The sequence below is a fragment of the Chlorocebus sabaeus genome, chromosome 20 (assembly GCF_047675955.1).
Source record: "Chlorocebus sabaeus isolate Y175 chromosome 20, mChlSab1.0.hap1, whole genome shotgun sequence".
Taxonomy (NCBI): Eukaryota; Metazoa; Chordata; class Mammalia; order Primates; family Cercopithecidae; genus Chlorocebus; species Chlorocebus sabaeus.
In genome coordinates, this window is record NC_132923.1 from 104,906,512 (window position 1) to 104,929,355 (window position 22,844).

Sequence of the window (22,844 nt, forward strand, 5' to 3'; positions counted from 1 at the left end):
ACACAGGTCAGGAGAGAAAAAAGTAAGGCAACAGACTCTTTATTTAATGTGGTTTAAAATACATCAAAATGAAGTCCCTGGCTGTTGTGAATACCAAAAGGAGACAAAAAAGCTGCCAGTGCAGCTTCAAACAAGTCTGAGTGGCCGGGCTGGGCCATAAGGTAAGCAGTTACAGGGACAGAAGGCAGCCCCCTTCCCCCAAGAAGGGTAAGAGGAGCAGGTGCCTGGCTGTCCTTGGGGTGACCACCTCTGTGCTCTGCAAGATGGAAGGGCTGGGGCAGCAGCTGGAGAATCAGCTCAGCAGGCCTTGGCCCTCCCCCGTGGACACCAGGCAGCTCCACTGGCCTCCGGGTCAGCCCTCAGGGCCGCCATGATGGGGTGGAGGAGGGTTAAATAACCATCTTTACAGAAATAACATTCTCCTACAGAAAGTGCCTGACCTCAGCCCATGGTCCAAAAACCTCATGGAAAACAAACAACAAATTAAAAAAAAAAGTGCTGCTGACACCTCTCAGAATCTGATGGACATGAAGCTCTCAGCTGGACAAGGCCCTGAAAACAACTTACTGTTAGCAGAGCCATTGGCTCTGAGCTTCACCTGCTGTGGTCCCCTGGAGGAAAAGCTAGCAATCTAAGAAACCAACACAGCTCTTGGTCCTAAAACTGAGGTCACAAGTGTGGGACCCACCCGGCTGAGGAAGGCACTGGCCTTCACTCATGGATAGGCACCTCCCCTGCATCTGGCCCAGGACCTGGGCTACTTTGGAAAGCAGAAGCAGAGCAGCTGTAGTGATTGGTTATGATTTGGTCAATGGAAAGGAAGAAAATGGTAGGGACCCACATCTGCAGACTGGCCTGAAGGTCTAGACATGGATGGAGCTGTGAGCAAAGGCTGCACCATGCCTGGGGCCCACATTCCTGACCTGGGAAACCCAGCTGGGGCCACTGCTCACGGTGGCTTCCCACACCACCACACTGGGATCCAGCAGCTCCAGTCCCTCCACGGGCTTTAAGAGGTAGCTGAAGTGAGTCAGGCAATTATGTGGGCCACTGTAGGCCTTTCCCCTCTCTTCAAGGGGGAAGGTGCATACCTCTGCCTCTTCCCTGCACCTCTCTTGCCTAGCAAACACTCTGTGGGGTTGGCTGCTCTTGTACCAGCTTAGCCTGGCACAGGGGCTGGGGTAGGGAAAAGGCCCTACTGGAGCAGGAAGAGGCAAGGACTACTCCAGATACAGGGATTCAAAGGGGAAGAAAAAGATCATGGGAAACACTTCACAGGACAGCAGTATCTCAGCCAGTGACGGCAAAGATCTCAACACTCACACAGCTGCTTGAGAGCACCTAGATGTGAAGGATATACCAGAGAATAGCAGGCAACTCTAATGCAGATCAGTGGTACCTGCCCTGGGGCAAGAGAAAGAGAAATGGTGTGCCATTCATTTACCATCTCTGGTATCAGTTACACATGATTCAGTACTTAACATTCTTTGTGAACCAATTTATCTGAGAGATTTAATGTAAGGGCTAAAAGAGTGGGCTAGGTATGGAAGATGAAGGGACCTGCAGGACAATGAACTAGCTTCAAAGAAAAACAGCAAGAAGCAAAGCCCTAACCATCCTATCTATCTTGGTCTGAGTCATTCTACTGTCCCAGAAAACTGCTTTGCACAAACACTGGCTAATACCCTGGCGAGTTTGCAACAGCAGAACATTCAGCATATAGAATGGCTCTACACAGTACATAGCAGTTATGTACTGGGGTAGGGGGAGAACAGGACACAGAAACAACTGTCTGCAGCCATTTTACAGATTTCTAGGGCCCAGTCAATAGTTCAACTTCATTTCTTACCTGTTAGACAACAGCTATGGGCTCCCACACAGGAAGAAGTGGAATCCCCAAGGACAGGCAGGGAGGTGCCAGGAAATGGAATCAGGACGAATCTTGAGGATTGCACGTGTGGGGGTGGGGGCAGGAAGCAGAAAAATCCATGAAGCCAAGGAGGCAGCTGGACCTGGGGCCCAGCAACTGCTGCACAGAGATAGTGCTGATGGGAACTGGTGGTGGCCTCTCAGGACTAAAACCCACAGGTAAGCTTGTGGCAAAGCCATCAGAAGCCCTTTCCTTTCTTTTACAACAAACAACCTGATCTCACCAAACAGGAAACCTCAGCACCAAGATGGCAAAGGAGCCAAGCGGGGTGGTGAAGGAGGTGGGACACTGGAGGCCAGGTACCCAGGCACCACTGCTACAGCACCCCTCTTCCTTGGAAGATCCTCAATACAAACACTGTCATGTGCAAAAAAAAAAAAAGAAAAAGAAAAAGAAAAAAAGACCTTCAGAAATAATCCTTTGGGTGATCTCTTGTCAATCATTTGTGCAGGCTAGAGAGGCACCTGTGAATGATAAGGCTACTGAGAAGCATCATTGGCCTGGTCCTGGCACTACCAAAGGGCAGGGGAAGTGATGCCCAAGGGGTTCCTGACCAGCACATCGTCCCACACAGAAACATTCTCCAGGTCCCTTATCCTAGGCAGGAAATCACCAGCTCTGAGCGCCCTGCCAGGTTTCTGCCTAGGGACACCTTTTCCAGGTCTAGAGAATCAAAGGAGCCTCCAGAGCAGCTAGGAGGGCCTGAGCTGCCCAAGCAAGCCCTACTCACAAGAGAAATGCAGTCAAGACCTGGGTGTATCACTTGTCTTGAGCTCTGAAGGGCAGGGAGGGGTCTGAGCCTCAAGTCAGGCAAATAAATGCTCAAGTCACTTGTCCTGCCAACTCACTGTGAAGGCAGCTACAGATGACAGCCCCTCTCAAGACTCTTCAGCTGACAGAGGAGACACTGACTTCATCTGTACACACCCCCATCCCCAATGCAAGCCCACTGTACACTTATAGGTATAAATGCATGAGACCTTGCAATATGCCATATGTACGTAAAACTGACCCACAAAATCCAAAATTGCAAGTGTCAGATGCCAGCCAGGTCAGAACATCCTGGCTTCAGCAATGGGCTGCTCAGCATGGGAGCTTTTTATGGGCCAGGCCTGGCTGGGCTGCCGCTCCCTTCCCAGCATGCCCCAGCACCAGGCTCTCTAGGCTCTGGCAGAGGTGGGCTCTTGAGGCCCAGTCTGGCCTGATGCTTCTGTGCTCGGTGCTCCTGGGTAGCAAGGCGCTTCTGTGACCCTGGGGGAGCTGGGTGCTTGAGCCCCAGGCCCCTCTGGCCTCCTTTCAGGGCCACTGTCAGTGAGGGAGCCCTGGCCACCAGCACTCAGGTCCTGTACCCTCTTGTTCAGGTCATTGCGCTCTGTCTGCAGCGCCCGGCACAGCTTCTCCAGCCGTTGGATTTTTACCTGCAGGCCCTCCAGTTCTTTATCCCGGACTGTTTTCTAGGGAGAGAAATGAGACCTTCAGTGCCATGCCCCATCAACCTCCCACTTACCATCACTACTTGGTGACAAACACTTTAACAAGGCTGGGAGCAGACTGAGTCCAAAGCTGGCCCCCTCTAGGAAACAGTCCTGGTTGAAGCCATGACTGGACTGTCAGGTGGGGCAGTGTGGTACAGAAAAGGGGCATGGCTTGGAGATAACATATTCCTCCATTTATCTACCACATGACCTTGGCAAAGGACTTGGCTTTTGAGCCTATCTCATCTGTAAAACAGGACTACTAATACCATCCTCGGATCTCAAGAGAAAGTTCAATGAACCACGTACCTAAAAACATTCAGCAGCAAAAAAAAAAATAAAAAAAATAAAAAAAAAGACAAACCCAAAAACATTCAGCAAGGTCTGGCTTGTCGTTGCTGCTCCATCAGTGTTAGTTCCTTTCTTCTACATTACAAGCCATGAAATCACAAATTACCTGGGCGGTTTTTTTTTTTTTTTTTTTTTGAGACGGAGTCTCGCTCTGTCGCCCAGTCTGGAGTGCAGTGGCCGGATCTCAGCTCACTGCAAGCTCCGCCTCCTGGGTTTACGCCATTCTCCTGCCTCAGCCTCCCAAGTAGCTGGGACTACAGGCGCCCGCCACCTCGCCCGGCTAGTTTTTTGTATTTTTTAGTAGAGACGGGGTTTCACCGTGTTAGCCAGGATGGTCTCGATCTCCTGACCTCGTGATCCACCCGTCTCGGCCTCCCAAAGTGCTGGGATTACAGGCTTGAGCCACCGCGCCCGGCCTACCTGGGCTGCTTTACATGTAAACCAGGCACATCACTGGCACCCCCGTTTTTTCTGCTCTTTTATTCCTTTCTTCCATTTGCTCCCTTCACTCCCACTGGAGACCTACCACTGGGCTCACCATCTCCCATGGGGAGAGAACAGCATTAACTTTGGACTTGGACAATGTGTGCAAATCTCACCTCTACCTCATGCTAGCTGTGTCACTGATGGGTAGAACACACAGGAAAGGGCCTGATATGCGCTAAGTGCACACCCCCACCCTGGCTGCAGATCACAGACAGCCCACCTCCTCAGCCATCTCAAGGAGGGCCTTGTTGCTGCTCTCCCACCGGGACCGGTACATGGTGGTTTCTTTCTCCAGCTTCTTGATCTTCTTAGTCATCTAGGTTATGTGACAGACAGAAGGAAATGGTCAGAGCTGGCCTCTCTGTGCACCTGTGTCTCCAAGGTGGGGACTGATTGATTACAGGGTGCAGTCAATGCCCTCTGTGCCACCTTACCACCAGAAGTCACAAGTGTCCACCACTAATAACAAGAAATGGTAAGGGGCCAGAATCCCAGCACTTTGGGAGGCCAGGGTGGGCGGATCACTTGAGGCCAAGAGTTCAAGACCAGCCTGGCCAACATGGTGAAACCCTGTCTCTACTAAAAATACAAAAAAAAAAAAAAAAAAAAAAGGCCAGGCATGGTGGCACGTGCCTGTAATTCCAGATACTCAGGAGGCTAAGGCAGGAGAATCACTTGAACACGGGGGACAAAGGCTGCAATGAGCTGAGATCGTGCCACTGCACTCCAGCCAGTGAAACAGGGCGAGACTCTATCTCAAAACAAACAAACAAAAGAAATGGCTGCCCCATTCCCCGGGACAACCTGGAGGGCATACACACCACTGATACTGCCTCGAGAGGGGAAAGGCTGTGAACTCTCCTAACAGCCCCACCCTTGAGACACCCCAGATGGGAGCTTCCTGAAGGCAAGCCCAACCATTTTGAATGAAGCAGCTTATGCTCCAGGAGCCATGCGTGGCCTGGACCACAGTTACCTTTTCCATCTCCTGCTTGAATGTGGTGAATACCTCGCTGCTTTTGGAAAGTGTGTTCTGGAACTCCTCAAACTTCTCTGTGTATAGAGCAAGCTGGGGGAGAAAGCAGCCCACAGATAAGATTGGGTTTCTCTGGGAGGCACTCTGGTCAACACACTCAGACCTGTCCTTGACTCTCTGACCCAGTAATTCTACTGAGATACTATTTTTCCTTAAAACAAAGCAAAGCTATATATTTGGAAGGATATAATCCAAAATGCTAAGCCTGGAAAGGAGGAGACTTAGGGTGACTTTTATTTTGCCTTTATGTTGATTTTCAAACTCTTCTGTTCCCACCTCCTCTAAAGCAATACAACATTTCTGAGCTACAAATGAAATCCTCTGAGCCCACCTAACTACCTGGTCACCACCATATAGGTACTGTGCAGGTCCGGAGAGAACAAAGGCTCAACCAAGGTCTCATAGCAGCCAGGACACAGCCAGTCCTAGAATGAGGGTCCCATTTCACTACCCCCAGGATGGGGCCCAGTGAGGGGACCTTGAAGGCACAGGGTCAGGTTATATGCTCTCACCTGTTGCTTCAGGTGGGTCTCTTGCTGCTTCATCAGCTCACACATCCTCTGGGACTCTACTGCCTCTTTCAGGAGCTATTTCCAAGACAGAACCCCAGATCCTGTCAGAAGCCCCCAGGGGCTATGTTTGGTTTTTAGCCACAAGCACCAGACCCACCAAGGTTTCCTGCTCTCAGACTGATACTCAAGGAATCTGTGCCTGGTCTGGCCAGACAACTTCTCCCATATAACCCGGCTATGAACTGAGCCACAGCCCAACCTGCCTCCTCCCACACCCCCACCCCAACCCTGGGGCCTAAGCCTCACAAAATCCTTCTCCCGTTGGTGCCGCTCTTCTGCCTCCTTTAGCATCTCCTGGGCCTGCTGGAGCTTGGCATCCACCAGCTGCTGTTGTAGGTCCTTGTGTTTGAAGACTTTGTCGATATGCTGCAGCAAAGATGGTGGGAGCCGTCAGCTTGTCAGGAGCTCCTTTTCTCAGGGTGGCCCCACAGCCAAAGATCAGGGTACTTTGCCCAGCCCCCCATCTCAATCTGATATGCTGGACTCCCATGTGTACCACACAACATGGGCCCCAAGTCTCTGGAAGGTCATCTTTCCAACCTCACCTCGTTTCTCTCCCAGTGAGTCAGACTTTGGTTTATGGATGGAATCTGCTCCCAAGAAGCCAAGCAATAAACACACTCAAATCTCTGACCCCAGGATTGATCACCTATGGGGCTGGAAGCCCTCACTTCTGTGTCCCTGATTATCTTGTAAATGGGAAGAATGGGCGAAAACAATGCTTCTAAGAACATAACAGCCTAGCTCAGTTGGCAAAGACTTGCCATATCTAGGCAAAGACTAGACATGTGCATCCCCAAGGAATGGCTGTCCTGCCTACTGGAGGAGCACTGGGGACTTATGTCAGGTGAGAGAGAAGGGATGGAGAGAAGGTGAAGGATTCAGGTACTACTTCAAAGGTAAAATCAACTGGACTTGCTGAAATAAGGGAAAATAACTCCAGTTTTTTGGATGGGGAAGGGAAGGAGCCTAGCAGGTAAGTCCAGTTTGGGAATGATGAGAGTGCTTGTTGTCTATCTGGGGAGGGCTGTAAATGCAAAGCAGCAGGGCCTGGTAGTCCTGCAACTCCTTCTCCACAGGTAATACTAAATCCTTTTCTGCCTTGGTGGGGAGAGAAAACGGGGGTATTCAGATTCTTGAAGTTCGTGTCTCACTATAGTGGCCCAGGAAGCCTCTATGTCTCAGTGCTGAGGGATAAGAACCAAACCAACTCCCCTCAAACCAAACAAGCTGCTTTGTTCCCAGAGGATGAAGTCCAGCAAGAAAAGGGGTGGGTCAGGGGAGTGCCCTCTAGGTCCTGCACACACGATCATCACACTGGCCTATGAACCTAAGAGGGCAGATGTTGCCCATCTCACCACTGCCACACCCCAGGGGCTAGGAAAGGGCCTATTCCAGAGCAGGTCCTCTGCCAGCCCTGTAAGGGGGCTGCAGGTCTCCCTTCTCATGATGAGAACATGCCCACAAGAGCCAGGTGACTGGATGGAAGACCCAAAGATTCGAGTGCCTGGGGTGGCAGCCAACAGTAACAAAAGGAATGACATGCTTTTTTTTTTGAGATAGAGTCTTGGTGTCACCCAGGCTAGAGTGCAGTAGCACAATCTCAGGTCATTGCAACCTCTGCCTCCTGGGTTCAAGCAATTCTCCTACCTCAGCCTCCCGAGTAGCTGGGACTACAGGCGTGCACCACCACACCTGGCTAATTTTTTGTAGTTTTAGTAGAGACAGGGTTTCACCATGTTGGCCAGGCTGGTGTTGAACTCCTGACCTGAGGTGATCCACCTGCTCTGGCCTCCCAAAGTGTTGGGATTACAGGCATGAGCCACCATGCCCGGCCTGATAATCCTGCCTTTTAAATGGCAGGAGCAGCAAGGAATCAGTGGACACAGTCTCTGGAGTCCATCACTGATCACAGGCACAGTCCCTCCCCTGCAATTCCAAATTCTACAAAGCTCTGAAAATGGAAATTGTCATAAGCTGGCAGCCAAACTTGACCTGCATCATTGTAAGCCCATAATCTAGGTGAGTATTTGGAAGTTCTACTGCATAAACATTAACATGTCTGGCTTCCCCAAGGCCCTGCTGAGGGTGCTATATAACACACAGTCCACATATGTGCCTCCATTCTAAAATGTGGATAGTTCTAATTCCAAAAGATACCTGGCCTAGTCGTTTGGGATAAGGCACTGTGGACGTGGGGCTGGTGTGGCTGTCAGTCTCTTCTCCACACCTGTTCTTTATCTATGAGGAATAACATTACTCTCCTCCCAAGGAGAAGGAGGAGGGGGAGGAAGGGAGAATGGGAGGAAGCCTGAAAAGGTACTGTCCCAGTGCCTAGCACACACTCAAAAACCTCACAATTTCTGGGCCATGATTGCTGTTTGTGATACCCTTACCTCCTCTCGCAGCTCATACTGCTCAATCAGCTTCTTGAGCCTCTCAGCCAGCTCCATGTTCTCTTGGCGCAGCTTGGAGTTGCGCTCATTGTGCTGTTCCATCTGCAGCTGAATGTCATTCAGTGTCACCTGGAAGTGCGAGGTCACCTCCTTGCGCTTCTCCTCCTCCTCCCGGGCCCGCTGCACACCTTCTTCCTGGGCAGAGAAGTCAGCCCTAGAGCCATCATCCACTGCTACCTCACAAGGGTCCCCCAGCTAGTCCACAGATGGTCTCTGCCAACAGCCCTCCCTGCTCCCAAAGTGAGGAGTAGCCAGGCTCCAGGATGTTGTGCAATGCAGGTTCCAATGGACCCCCCTGTATATCAGGTGACATCAAGTGAGATTCTCCCCCTACAAAAATGCAGGTACATGGCAGGCGCGGTGGCTCACGCCTGTAATCCCAGCACTTTGGGAGGCTGAGGTGGGTGGATCACGAGGTCAGGAGTTCGAGACCAGCCAATATTGATTGGTGAAACTCGTCTCTACTAAAAATACAAAAATTAGCTGGGCGTGATGGCGTGCACCTGTGGTCCCAGCTGCTTGTGAGGCTGAGACAGAGGAGTCGTTTGAACCTGGGAGGCGGAGGTTGTGGTGAGCCAAGATTGCGCCACTGCACTCCCACCTGGGCGATGGGCCACAGAGCAACACTTTGTCCCCCCCACCAAAAAAAAAAGAAAAAATGCAGGCACACATGCACACATGTAAGTGCCGTTTTGAAGCAAGTCGGATCTCCTAAGGCCTATTCTTCCAGATTTCAGATTAATGTGCATTTGTCCCCTCTGTACTCCCAGAGACCAAGCTGTTAACATTTAGTAACACCCAGGGTTTGCGAAGTTGTGTAGAATTAGGCACTCAACACTTTTGATGTGGCAGGCACACTGTCCCCTTACTGGAAGGCAATCCAGCAAAATCTCTTAAAATGAAAAATCTGCATATACTGTGACCTAGCCATTTCACTTCCATGACTTATCCTACAGATAAGTTCTATATAACTGACCAGTGATAAATATAACAAGAATTTTCACTATAGTTCTATATGTAATAATGAAAAATTGTAAACAACCTCAAATGCTTTAACTAGGGCACTGATATATCCATATGATGAGAAAATAGCCCTACACATACTGATAGGGAAAAACGTTATGTAAAGTGAAAAAAGGCGTAAGTTACGAAATGGTACATGTATAATAATTTCATTCCAGAAACTACAGGTAAGATTTTACATATAAAAAGGAAAGTTAGAAGGCTGTATTTAAAATTGCTGTAACCACAGACTGACCTCACCATAGAAGCAGCAGAACATGGGAAGGACCCAGGTTCCTGACTGACCAACCTCTGGGACAAGAGCTGCTTGTCAGAGCCAGGCCTCCTCCACTTACCAGGGGACTGCCATTTCATTAAGAAATACTGACGCCAGTGCATTATGGATTCTCTTAGTACTTTATCCTTCACCTTATCTAATACATGTCAAATGGTTATAAGCAGCATTCTCTAACATAAGGTATTATTGAGAAAGTGTATTTCTTTTTTTTTTTTTTGAGACGGAGTCAGGCTGGAGAGCAGTGGCACGATCTCGGCTCACTGCAAGCTCCGCCTCCCAGGTTCACGCCATTCTCCTGCCTCAGCCTCCCGAGTAGCTGGGACTACAGGCGCCCACCACCACACCCGGCTAATTTTTTTTTTGTATTTTCGGTAGAGACGGGGTTTCACCGTGTTAGCCAGGATGGTCTCCATCTCCTGACCTCGTGATCCACCCACCTCGGCCTCCCAAAGTGCTGGGATTACAGGTGTGAGCCACCACGCCCGGCCGAGAAAGTGTATTTCTATGCCACAAGTCTGCACTTTTTTTTTTTTTTTTGACACCAAGTCTCACTCTGTTGCCCAGGCTGTAATGCAGTGGTGCAATCTTGGCTCACTGCAACCTCAGCCTCTCGGGTGCAAGCAATTCTCGTGCCTCAGCCATCTAAGTAGCTGGGATTATAGGCATGTGCCAGCACACTTGGCTATTTTTTGTATTTTTAGTAGAATGGGGTTTCTTTTTCCAGGTTGGTCCCAAACTCCTGGCCTCAAGTGATCCATCCACCTCAGCCTCCCAAAGTGTTGCGATTATAGGCGTAAGCCACCACGCCCAGCCTTGCTTTTTTACACTGATTCCATTTGGAAATTGTAATGTTTTGGATGTTGGGTTAAATATATTACTAAAATTAATTTCACCTGTTTCTTTTTACTTTTTTAGAGTGGCCGAAAGATTTTTAATCACTTATGTGGGCCACTGCACCCAGGCCTAGCCTCCATTACTTTTTAAGAGGAAAGCCCATGAAAGAAACATTAAGTGGAAGTCAAGGAAATCAGAGTCACCTGTTCCAGGGGGCCCAGGCCTACCTTGAGGGAGCGGTTGTGCCGCTGCAGCTCACGGCATAGGCTCTCAAGCTTGCTACGGGCCAGGACGGCCTTACTGTGCTCACCACGCAGATGGTCCTTCTCTTGCACCAATTGGCTCTGCTTCTTCTGCAGGAGCTTCATCTGTTTCTGTGAGTTCCGGTGCTCCTCCAGCTAGGGACAGGGATAGGGAGGGCAGGTGAGCATCCCGTGAGGCCTTCCTGGTGGGGATCACTATTCGGGTCTAGGCTCTCCTGAGCTGCCCTGAACCGCACCGTTTCAGACCAGGAGTGCTCTCATGGGCTGACGCTGTGCCGTTGCTTACACACTCCTCCCATGAACTGACACTAACCCCGAAGCCTCCACCATAGGGACAGAGAAATGGACACTTACTAGGGCAAGCAGGGGCCACACAGCCAGCAGATGCCAACTGCTATTCCAGCTCTGACTCTGGGCCACTAGAGCCACTTCAAGCTGTTGCATTTCCCCAACTTGCTGGACACTCATGCCCAAGGATGAGACCACCTGCTACCCTACCTTGTGCCTATTAACAGACCCCCATCGCTCCCTTACATTCCTTCAAAACGTTAGCACTGGGTTCATCAGCACTCCCCCCAGCACAATTACTTTTCTCATTTATGGCCACTTCAGTATCAACAGATAATCCTTCTGACTCCCTGGTCTCCCAGTCCTTCAGTTCTTCCACAAACTCACTCCTTTCTCCAGCTCAGTTTCCCTACCATGACCCTATCCAGGCCTATACAACAGAAATATAATGCAAACCACATAAATAATTAAAAATATTCTACTGGCCACACTGAAAAAAAAAGGTGAAATTAATTTTAGTAATATATTTATTGTAACCCAATATCCAAAACATTACAATTTCAACACACAATCAATGTAAAAAAGGGCGGCCGGGAGCGGTGGCTTACATCTGTAATCCCAGCACTTTGGGAGGCCGAGGCAGGCAGATCACTTGAGGTCAGGAGTTCAAGACCAGCCTGGCCAACATGGTGAAACCCCGTTTCTACTAAAAAAAATACAAAAAAGCAGCCAGTTTGGTGGCACATGCCTGTAATCTCAGCTACTTGGGAGGCTGTGAGGCAGGAAAATCGTTTGAACCTGGAAGCAGGACATCACGCCACTGTATTCCAGACAGGGTGACTGAGACACTAACAAAAAAAAAAAGTGAGATGTTTTATATTCTTTGTTTTCGCTTAAGTCTTCAAAATCTGATGTCTATCTTACATTTACAGCACGTTCAAATTCAGACTGGCCACATGTCAATTAGCTAGAAACGAATTTATCTTGGACAGCACAGATCTAGACTTTGTCACTACCAGAGAGCACACCCACTATCTCAATTTCCAGCACCCCAGGCCAGGACTACCATCACCTATCTTTTTAGCTCATTCCAATCAATATCTGTGATCCTCAGAAAGTCTCTTACCCTATAAGGACCTCCAATCCATTGACTCAACCATCCTTCCACTCTCCTTTAAAATAACCACTTACCTTATTACCTGGCTTAGATTTCTTACACCCTCAACTCTCTTGGCCCTTCCCCAGTAATACTGCAACCCTAGTAAAGCACCTTCCTGCTTTACACCAGTACTGAACAACCCTACTTGAAGAGTCTCACTTTAAATTCACGGCCACCAATTTCAAGAAAAGCAGCAATCTCAACACAATGCACATGCTATTCACACTCCTCTCCTTCCAGACAACTATTCATCGTCCTCATCAAATCCCAAAACACAGAAGAAACCAGAGAATCAGGGGCAGAAGCTCCACATCTGCCAGTCCACCTGCCCCGTCCTCTCCTCCAGTCACACAGACCTAGCCATGTGGTTACCACAGCCAAGCCCCCTTCTTGGGCACTGGGCCTCAGGTCCCCTCCTCTACTCACACCACCACTCCAACAACTCATTTCCTCTCTTGCGTCAGCAATTTTCCCCTGGCTGGATCACTCTAAAAGGGTGCTTATCTTCCTTACACCTTTTATTTAATCCTTACAAGAATGTCATTAGGCAGGTATGACATTCCCCATTTTACAGATGAGTAAAATTCCCTACAGGAAAATATTAATAAATGTGTGTGGAATGAATTAATTTTAACATGAATACTTAGAGGCTGGGCGCAGTAGCTCACGCCTGTAATCCCAGCACTTTGGGAGACCGAGATGGGCAGATAACGAGGTCAAGAGATCGAGACCATCCTGGCCAACATGGTTGGCCTGTCTCTACTGAAATATACAAAATTTAGCCAGGCGTGGTGGCATGCGCCTGTAATTCCAGCTACTCGGGAGGCTGCAGCAGGAGAACCGCTTGAACCTGGGAGGCGGAGGTTGCAGTGAGTCAAGACCATGCCACTGCACTCTAGCCTGGTGACAGAGCGAGACTCCATCTCTAAATAAATAGGCTGGGTGCGGTGGCTCACGCCTGTAATCCCAGCACTTTGGGAGGCCGAGGCAGGCAGATCATGAGGTCAGGAGATTGAGACCATCCTGGCTAGCACAGTGAAACCCTGTCTCTACTAAAAAAAAAAAAAAAAATTGGCTGGGCATGGTGGTGGGCGCTTGCAGTCCCAGTTACTCCGGAGGCTGAGGCAGGAGAATGGCATGAACCCGGGAGATGGAGCTTGCAGTGAGCCGAGATCGTGCCACTGCACTCCAGCCTGGGCAACAGAGCGAGACTCCGTCTCAAAATACATACATACATACATACATACATACATACTTAGGCTGTGACCATCAATAGATAAATCTGTTAGTTCAAATTCTGACAGGGGACCTGATGATGGAAGAATCTGGCTGCCCCACCCTCAACCCACTGAACAATGTTACAACAGAGTGGGAAGAGCATGCTTTGCATTTATTGTGATGGAACATGAAGTACAGAGTACTACTTATGAAGAATTCTTGTCTAAAACTTGAAGCTGAATTGGATCAAGCTTTAGAGCTAACTTCTACTTCACTTACAGGCACTAGGAGGTAAAGAAGTAAAATGCTACCACAGAGATGACAAAGCTAGAAGGGGGCATCCTACAGGACAGCCAGTCTGGTTTCTGTAAAAAGTCAATGTCATGGGGAGTATGAGGAGGCAGTGACAAGAAGACTGCTCTGAAGTAAAAGGAAAATATCAAGTGACTAGCATTAGTTTTATTTACTGTGATAATGGCTCTATGCATCTGTATTTGAGGAAGATGCATCAAGATCACAAGGTGTCTTGGACTCAGGCCAGGAACAAGGGCTCTACCACCTTGGAATCATTCTTTGAGAAATTTCTTTCAAGGAATATGCAGTTTCTCGAACTCTTGCTGCACAGCCCTGAAGAGGCTCGCTGAGAGTGATTCCCCATTTAACAGATATTTCAGAGAAGCTGAACAGAAATTAAGCCACCTACCTGCCTCTGCACCCCCAACCCTATACCAGGTGGCATGCTGATTTTCCCAAGGCAGGGAAGGTGCCCGCGGAGGGGGGAACTGACCAGTTCAGCATACTTCTTGCACAGAGCGGCCAGCTTCTCCTCTGGGGTACTCAAAGTATTCAATGTCTGCATCAGCAACGTGATCTCCTTCCCTGCAAAGCACAGGAGCAAAGACATGCACTCCCTTCTCCAGGGGTCCCCTCCAGGCCTGGGCTCACACTCATCATGAGTGCTGAAGATAGCCCTCCCCACCACACTTTATATTTTGCTTGTTAATTAGCTCCTTCCTTACTATAGGGACCAACTCAATCCTGCCCTCACTGTAGCCCCAGTATTGTCCATAGTACCATCACAGAGAATATGTTCAACAAATGCTTATCAAATGAACGACTGTACCCTACTGAAATCTCCTTAGTGGACACCACTGGCAGGGTAAAAAAACTGCCTGCTCTACCAACAGACGAAAGATTTCCCACTTATGAATTCAGGGCTACTGTTTCATACAGTTTCAATGCAAGGAAGGCCCACCCTCCTGATAGAGGTAGGATCCAAAAAGGAATAGATGTCTTAGCCTCCTTGAGAAATACTAAACTCTTGTCAACAGAGTAGCCAAACAGTGAACTTTAAAATGAAGATACTTTCGGCCAGGTGCGGTGGTTCACGCCTGTAATCTCAGCATTTTGGGAGGCCGAGGTGGATCATGAGGTCGAGAGATCGAGACCATGCTAACATGATGAAACCCCATCTCTACTAAAAATACACACAAAAAAATTAGCAAGGCGTGGTGGGGGGTGCCTGTAGTCCCAGTTACTCGGGAAACTGAGGTAGGAGAATCACTTGAACCTGGGAGGCAGAGGTTGCAGGGAGGTGGAGATTGTGCCACCGCACTCCAGCTTGGTGACAGAGTGAGACCCCCGTCTAAAAAAATAAATGAACTAAAAAAAAAAAAAAAGAAGATACTTTCCATATATGTGACCCTAAGATTTTTTCTTTTCTTTTTTTTTTTTTTTGAGACGGAGTCTCACCCTATCACCCAGGCTGGAGTGCAATGGCATGATCTCAGCTCACTGCAACCTCTGCCTCCTGAGTTCAAGTGATTCTCCTGCCTCAGCCTCCTGAGTAGCTGGGATTACAGGCACATGCCACCATGCCCAGCTAATTTTTTTTACCTTTAGTAGAAATGGGGTTTCACCATGTTGGCCAGGCTGGTCTCGAACTCCTGACCTCATGATCTGCCCACCTTGGCCTCCCAGAGTGCTGGGGTTACAGGTGTGAGCCACTGTGCCTAGCCGTCCCTAAGATTTTTTTTTTTTTTTGAGAGAGCCTCGCTCTGTCACCCAGGCTGGTATGCAGTGGTGCGCTCTTGTGTCACTGCAAGCTCCACCTCCTGGGTTCACGTGATTCTCCTGCCTCAGCCTCCCGAGTAGCTGGGACTACAGGTGCCTGCCACCACGCTCGGCTACTTTTTTGTATTTTTAGTAGAGACAGGGTTTCACCATGTAAGCCAGGATGGTCTCGAACTCCTGACCTCATGATCCACCCGCCTCAGCCTCCCAAAGTGCTGGGATTACAGGCATGAGCCACCGTGCCCGGCCATAAGATTTTTAAAAGTTCCTCTTTAAAGTAGGATGATACAAAAGGGGAGAGGGAAATAGGAATAAAACATGGATATAATGACACCCAAGTTAGATTCTAGATGCTTCTTTTTTTTTTTTTTTTTTGAGACGGAGTTTCACTCTTGTTGCCCAGGCTGGAGTGTAGTGGCACGATCTTGGCTCACTGTAACCTCTGCCTCCAGAGTTCAAGCCATTCTCCTGCCTCAACCTCCCAAGTAGCTGGGATTACAGGCGTGTGCCACCATGCCCAGCTAATTTTTGTATTTTTAGTAGAGACAGGGTTTCATCATGTTGGCCAGGCTGGTCTCGATCTCCTGACCCTCAGGTGATCCATCCGCCTCGGCCTCCCAAAGTGCTGCAGTAACAGGCAAGAGCCACCGCGCCCGGCCTAGACTCTCAAACATACATACCCTGCTGTAAAATAACTGTCACTGCCCGTTCCCCATTGCCTGTGCCTAAGTCAGGGAGCCTTCCCTCTGCCTTCACAGAAGGGCCCAAGAGATCAGCATGGAGACTGTAATTCGCAGGCAGGCATGCCAAATCCAACCCACGGATGGGTTTTGTTTGGCTCTTACCATTTTAGCTGCTAACTATGAAAAAATCTTAGAGTTCTCACATAACTCTACATTGCTGGCTTTTCTTAAAAAAAATAAAAATAATTAAAAAAAAAAAAGGCGGCTGGGCACGGTGGCTCACGCCTGTAATCCCAACACTTTGGGAGGCTGAGGCAGGCGGATTACAAGGTCAGGAGATCGAGACCATCCTGGCTAACACAGTGAAACCCCGTCTCTACTAAAAATACAAAAAAAAATTAGCCGGGCGTGGTGGCGGGCACCTGTAGTTCCAGCTACTTGGGAGGCTGAGCCAGGAGATTGGTGTGAACCTAGGAGCAGATCTTACAGTGAGCCGAGATTGTGCCACTGCACGCACTTCAGCCTGGGTGACAGAGCGAGACTCTGTCTCAAAAAATAAATAAATAAATAAATAAATAAACAAACAAAAATAAAAGAAGCCTGCACCCAGCCTGCAGTTTTGCCTGCTCTCAGTTGGCTAGTTGAGAGCAACTAATCAGGAAGCAGTAAAGTCTTTGGATAAAGTAGCCTCCATCTTCATGTGGCCCCACAGCAGCCCAGCTCATGCAGACATTTGGGTTTTCAACTCCAGCCTAGTCTAATTTTCTTACTGTAAAGAGAAGTATAAACTAAGACCCAGAGAGGAGAAGGGACACACCCGAGATCACACAGCAGGTAGTACTGGCTGGCACAGGAGCTCACCCTGGCCTCCCATCTCCATTTTCTCAAAGAGAGAACAGGTCCCATGCCAACCCCCAGTTGCTCCAAAAGCCAGAAGGCCTTGTGCTGGGAACCCCTGCATCTCTCTATGCCGTGGCCCCCACATCCCTGGCTTTGATTACACTAGAGTGACTTGCTGTTCTGAGAAGTACCGTCTTCCTTTGAATCCTGGCGGAACAGACTGGTCCAGAGAACATCAAGTCCAAACTCCCTCCCCTCACCAGCCTCACAAAGAGCCACCCTCTGCTCACCCAAACCCTTGGCTTTTTTCTTCTCCTGTGGCCTTCGGTGGTCTCGGTCTCCGACCTCATCACTCTGCCGGATCTCTTCTGTGCCTGGATCCCCCTTGGAGGGTTCCTTCTCTCCATTGACTACTGGAGTTGGTTCAGGCTCCCCATTCCTTGCCACATAGGTCCGGGACTTCTCTGCATCTTCGGGTTCAGCTGGCTCACCCTGTGCCCCATCCTCGCCAGGCCCCCCCTGGTTACTGTCCACACAGTATGTGCTCAGTATGTCTTCCAATTGGCGACTCAGCTCCTCAGAGACATCACGAAGGGCCCCAGACTGAGCCGTTTTGGCTTGAGCCCCTACAGCAGGAGAGGATGAGGGGTAGAGTGAGAAAGAAGACAATTATACCACTGGTTGGGAATTTTCAGCTCCAGCCAAACTCATCAGTTTGAGTTAAATGTTGCCTAACTTTTCTTTTTTTTATGGAAATTGAGAAGCAAGAATGGAGTATTATTCAGCAAATCTAGTTCCTGTCAGAATTTAGATTCGAAACATCTTTTGAATCAAGAAATTATAGTAATATAATATAGTTAAGCTTAACTTCTGTTCACTTGTAAAATGACACAACTATTTCTCACTACCACCCGAACATGTTTGTTATGATCATAAAAGTATGTAAAGCATCAGCACACAGGGATGGCATGGTGCACCTTCTAGTCCATCTCCTTCCCCCTCACAAAACCATTTTTTACCATTCAGATCATTCTAGAAATGCCTCAAACAGGAAGGGCAGTTAGCTGCTAGTGGCTGAGGTGTTTCAAACCGGATCTGGATTTCCTGACTGGGTGCCCCGTTTGGCTGCCACCTGACTTAATCCCGTTAGAGGTTCTCTCCAGAACTCTGTTCCTGTGCTTAGAGGGAGCGGCTCCGCCAACTCGCCAGAATTCAGGGGGGACCGCGGCCCCAGCACTGTCCTCTCATTCTACATTCCCTCCTCCCGGACAACCTGGCCTCGGCCTCTAAGTCCAGAAGCGAGGCAGGCCCCACAGCTCCACCCCCTGCCCGCTGGCAACGCAGAGCTGGCACACACCCTCCGGCTTCCGAGGAGCCTGGCTGCTGCCGGGACCTTCTGTTTCTGCTGCAGGAGCCGCCTGGCTGGGCCGCTCCTGGGCTCCCTCGGGTCCTGCTTCCGGTTGTCCCGGGCTGCTTTTTGGGTTGGATTGTTTGGCAGCCCCGTTCTTTTTGTCTTGGTTCTTCATTGTGATGAGCGAGGCTGGGTCAGGAGAAGATCCTTTAGAAATAAACACAGTTGCTATTTTCCAGACTTCGAAATTCTTCGCAGCCTGGATCAGAAAATCCCCACAGCAGGCGCACAAAGCTTCTTAAACGGACCGGCCGGCCCTGGCAGAGGGCGCCAACGGCTCTCGGGTCTTGGAGGGTCAGGGGAGCCCGGCGTGCCGCGACAGGCTTTCGGGGCGCAGCTCCCGCAGCGGGTGAGGGAAGAGGCCTCTTTTCTCCCTGGAGCCACTTCTCGACACAACCTGCCCCCTCGCGGCAGGCCGGGCCCGGGATTGGCTCAGGGCCGGAGACTGACGTGGCGGGACTCCCGGCGCCGGCGCCGCCCCCGCCTCTCAGGCCCCACGTGCGCCCCCCGCGCGCGCAGCCACCCACGCCCCGCGCGCCCTCCAGCCTGGAGGCACGCCCGCGCATGCGTACCCCCCCCAAGCAGCACCCCCCCCGGTCCCGGCCGCCGGCCCACGCGCGGAGTTGGCGTGATTTCCCCACAGGCCGAGAACATCCCGGCCCGCACACCCTCAAATAGTCTCGCCCAACGGCTGCCACGGCACGTACCTCACCGCCGACGTCCGACGGCTTCCCCAGCTCTGGCCTCGCACCGGAAACCCCGAGTAACCGCTGCCGGCGAGCCGCCTGCTCCCGCCTCAGCCAATCAATAGCCGGCGCCGGCGCGGAGCTTGCTGGGAAGGACGAAGCGAGGGCGGCCTCGGAGGCGGGCGCGCCGGGAGGGCGGGGCAGGGAAAAGTCTACGCGTTCTTCCGTACGCAGGGGCTATCCGCAGATCCCAAAGTGCATAAGGGGCTGTAGTCCTCAGAGTCCAAAAGGAGCCCGTCATTCTGCACGAGTGCCCACGTCAACCTTGTTTCTATCTCGCAGAAGCTATGTTTCAACTCCCAAAGCCTTTGCGCCTGGCTATTGTTTCCTGCAGGCCTCCATCAAACCTTCCTCCCTGGCCGTGAACAAATGTGACTCCATCCAGGAACTCCGAGGACTCGGGAAGAGGGGTAAGAGTCTTGAGCTGAGACTCAGGAGACCCACACTCCAGTCCCAATTTCATCACGGATTTGCTGTGTGGCTGGACGTTCTTTTCTCTCTCTGGGCCTCGATGTCCTTCTTCCGAAGGAGGCTTTTAATAACAATTCCTTGAACGCTTACTGTGTGCTTTCCCAGTATCTAATAGCTTGGTTCTCATAACCACTCATAGAAATAACTACTATCTGTTATCCCCATTTTACGGAAAAGGACAGTAAGAGAAAGGTTAGGTAACTTGTCCAAGGTCACATGGATAGTGAGTGGTTAAAACAGGGATTCAAAATGTAAGTCTGACACCAGCACCCAGGTAACTACTCGGCTACCCTGTCTTTTACCCAGAAGAAACACTACCACAGCAGGTTTCCCTGAGGCAGTCAAGGTAACTTGTGAAAGTAGGTCATATTTTCCCCTCTCCATTACCGTTTTGGCAGTCAGTTCCTCAGGAAGGTGCTGAGTCAGGCTTCAGGCATATTCATGAGCCTTTACCCCACACTCTACAAAGTCTCACTGGGGTTAAAGTAGGAAAAAACCCCACAATTCTCTACACGTGAGATCACAGTTCTGTATCCTCATTGTTTCTGGATAATGAAGTCAAACCCAACAATCCTTGTGCCTAGAATTTGAAGCCTAAGAGGTTTGGCTTTTGCCAAACCCAAAAATTTTTGAGGCCCAGTTCAAAGGTCACTTCAGAGCCTTCCCAGTGCTCTGCAATCCGTACTTGCTCCCTAGGTCTGCAGAGTTCTGTTACAGCATTAGCAGTGAGGTGTTGAAATTACTATTTGCTTATAAGTCAGTTAATTTTGCAAGAAGTGTTGGCTAAATATTCTAGTCCCAGAGCCTCGCATCAGGCTGTGGGTAGAGAAGATTGTAAACTGTTGTACTAATTGAGCGTTGGTTTAGGGTTGTTCGGATGTTAAATATTTCCCCCAAAGGCTCAGTGAAAGACTTCAGAGCAGTGCATTTTGGATTTCAGATTTTCAGATTAGGGAAGCTCAACCGGTAAAGTTTGAGAAAATCCCAAATTCGAAACACTTCTGGTCCCAAGCATGTTGGATAAGAGATATTCAACTTGTAGTATAATGATGGAACTGAGGCTCAGAAAGATTTGGAATCTAGGTGTCCTGAAACAAGGCCCTGATTATTTCTAGAAAAGCATTCTAGAAATCTCTTGAGGAGGCACCATATAAATCAGGCCTTGATACATTTTCATATAGAGGGTGTTCTAGGTGAGATAAAGAACATAAAAATGTATGCCTGGGGTGAAGGGTAGAGGATGTAGTGGAAGGGCCAACAATAGCCTAGAGGGGCCGGCTAGGTAATGAGAACAGGCAAGAATATTCGACAGAAACATGGGTTAACAAGTTACTTTCTCCTTTGCTATAAACAATGTATAGCAACAATATTAGCACCTGCCAGATTGAGAGAGGTGGTGATTGCAGTAAAATACAGCAGCTCTTGCACATTGTTACCAAGCAGAAACTCTCTACTAAAAATACAAGAAAATTAGCCGGGCGTGGTGGCAGGCGCCTGTAGTCCCAGCTACTCGGGAGGCTGAGGCAGGAGAATGGCGTAAACCCGGGAGGTGGAGCTTGCAGTGAGCCGAGATCGCGCCACTGCACTCCAGCCTGGGGCACAGAGCCAGACTCCGTCTCAAAAAAAAAAAAAAAAAAAAAAGTAAAACACAGCAGCTCTTGCACATTGTTACCAAGCAGAAACTCAGGCCGGGTAGGGCCAGGTAGTATTTTTCTTTTTTGTAGATAGGTTTTACTCGGCTGCTGGGGCTGGAGTGCAGTGATCATTCTAGCTCACTGCAGACTCGACCACCTGGACTCAAGTGATCCTCTTGCCCCAGCCTCCCAAGTAGCTAGGACTACAGGTATGTGCCACCACAGCCAGCTTTTAAATTTTTTTGTAGAGACAGGTCTCACTATGCTGCCCAGGCTGGTCTTGAGCTCCTGGCCTCAAGTGATCCTCCTGCCTTGGCCTCCCAAAGGGTTGGGATTACAGGCATGAGCCAAAGAGCTTGGCCTCTTTTTAAAAATGGATACTTCATGACAATCTTTTCCCAGACAGACATTTCTTGATTTTTTAAAAAAATGTTGGCCGGGCGCAGTGGCTCAAGCCTGTAATCCCAGCACTTTGGGAGGCCGAGACGGGCGGATCACGAGGTCGGGAGATCGAGACCATCCTGGCTAACACGGTGAAACCCTGTCTCCACTAAAAATACAAAAAATTAGCCGGGCATGGTGGCAGGCACCTGTAGTCCCAGCTACTCGGGAGGCTGAGGCAGGAGAATGGCGTGAACCTGGGCGGCGGAGCTTGCAGTGACCCGAGATCGCGCCACTGCACTCCAGCCTGGGCGACAGAGCGAGACTGTCTCCAAAAAAAAAAAAAAAAAATGTTGGCAACGAATTCAAACTTAAACACTCTGCCAAGCAAAACCTTCCTGTGGGTTCAATAAACTTTCTGGCTGCTTGTCTGTCATCTATGTTTTAGGAATTGATCTAAACTGAAAGGAGGAGTCTGTGAATTATTTGATCTTAAGAGGTTCAGGCCAGGCACGATGGCTCATGCCTGTAATCCCAGCACTTTGGCGGAGGCAGGCGGATCACCTGAGATCAGGAGTTCAAGATCAGCCTGGCCAACGTGGTGAAACTGTCTCTACTAAAAATACAAAAATTAGCTGGGCGTGGTGGTGGGCACCTGTAATCCCAGCTACTTGGGAGGCTGAGGCAGGAGAATCACTTGAACCCGGGAGGCAGAGGTTGCAGTGAACCGAGGTCACGCCATTGCACTCCAGCCTGGATACCAAGAATAAAAACCTCCGTTTCAAAAAAAAAAAAAAAAAAAAAAAAAAAAAAAAAAAAAGGTTCAAAGGGCTGTAGAGTAGTGCTGATGACAGTAAGTCAAAATCATTTAGAGAAACTCTAGAAAATGCAAACTGAACTACAGTGACAGCCACAGATCAGTGGTTGCTGGAGGTGGGGCAGAAAGGAGGGATTCTCAAGCAGGAAGCTTATGGCTTATGAAGATCATAGATATATTCACTATCTTGTGGTTGTTTTATGGGTGCATATGTTTCAATTTATCAAAGTGTACATACTTTAAATATGTACAATTTATTGTGTCAATTATATTTCAATAAAGTCGATGAAAAAAACTTTACAGCAGGTACAGGTTGGTACAACTCTTATTTCCACTGTTAAGCTACAAGTTTAAACACCTCCTTATTCTCTTCCCCCAAATTCAGTCTAGGGTCACTCCAAACCAAAGAAGACAATTTAG

At 49.4% G+C, this 22,844-nt stretch overlaps 1 protein-coding gene across 2 annotated transcripts; it reads right to left on the reverse strand.

Annotated features, from left to right (window-relative positions):
- Positions 1–23: 23 nt before the first annotated feature.
- TXLNA (taxilin alpha) lies at positions 24–19,208 on the reverse strand. 2 transcript variants are annotated; one of them, XM_007979590.3, is made up of 11 exons: positions 19,083–19,208; positions 18,322–18,522; positions 17,255–17,590; positions 14,156–14,247; positions 10,668–10,838; positions 8,247–8,441; positions 6,097–6,216; positions 5,791–5,865; positions 5,219–5,311; positions 4,463–4,558; positions 24–3,384 (listed from the first exon to the last, which is right to left on the reverse strand). In XM_007979590.3, the coding sequence occupies exons 2-11, from the start codon at positions 18,488–18,490 to the stop codon at positions 3,091–3,093; spliced, it is 1,641 nt and encodes a 546-aa protein (XP_007977781.1). In that variant the 5' UTR covers positions 18,491–18,522; positions 19,083–19,208; the 3' UTR covers positions 24–3,090. The 2 variants fall into 2 exon arrangements, with proteins under 2 accessions (XP_007977781.1, XP_072863654.1); XM_073007553.1 differs by lacking the exon at positions 4,463–4,558.
- Between the last annotated feature and the right edge of the window lie 3,636 nt (positions 19,209–22,844).

What these genes read in the sequence shown, in the direction of transcription:
- TXLNA (XM_007979590.3), bottom strand. Translation starts at nt 18,490, where the DNA reads ATGAAGAACCAAGACAAAAAGAACGGGGCTGCCAAACAATCCAACCCA. An exon ending in GAAAAAAGCCAAGGGTTTGG is followed by an intron (nt 14,248 to 17,254) that starts GTGAGCAGAGGG and finishes TGTGCTTTGCAG; the next exon opens with GGAAGGAGATCACGTTGCTG. An exon ending in AGACCCACCTGAAGCAACAG is followed by an intron (nt 5,312 to 5,790) that starts GTGAGAGCATAT and finishes TTTCTCCCCCAG; the next exon opens with CTTGCTCTATACACAGAGAA.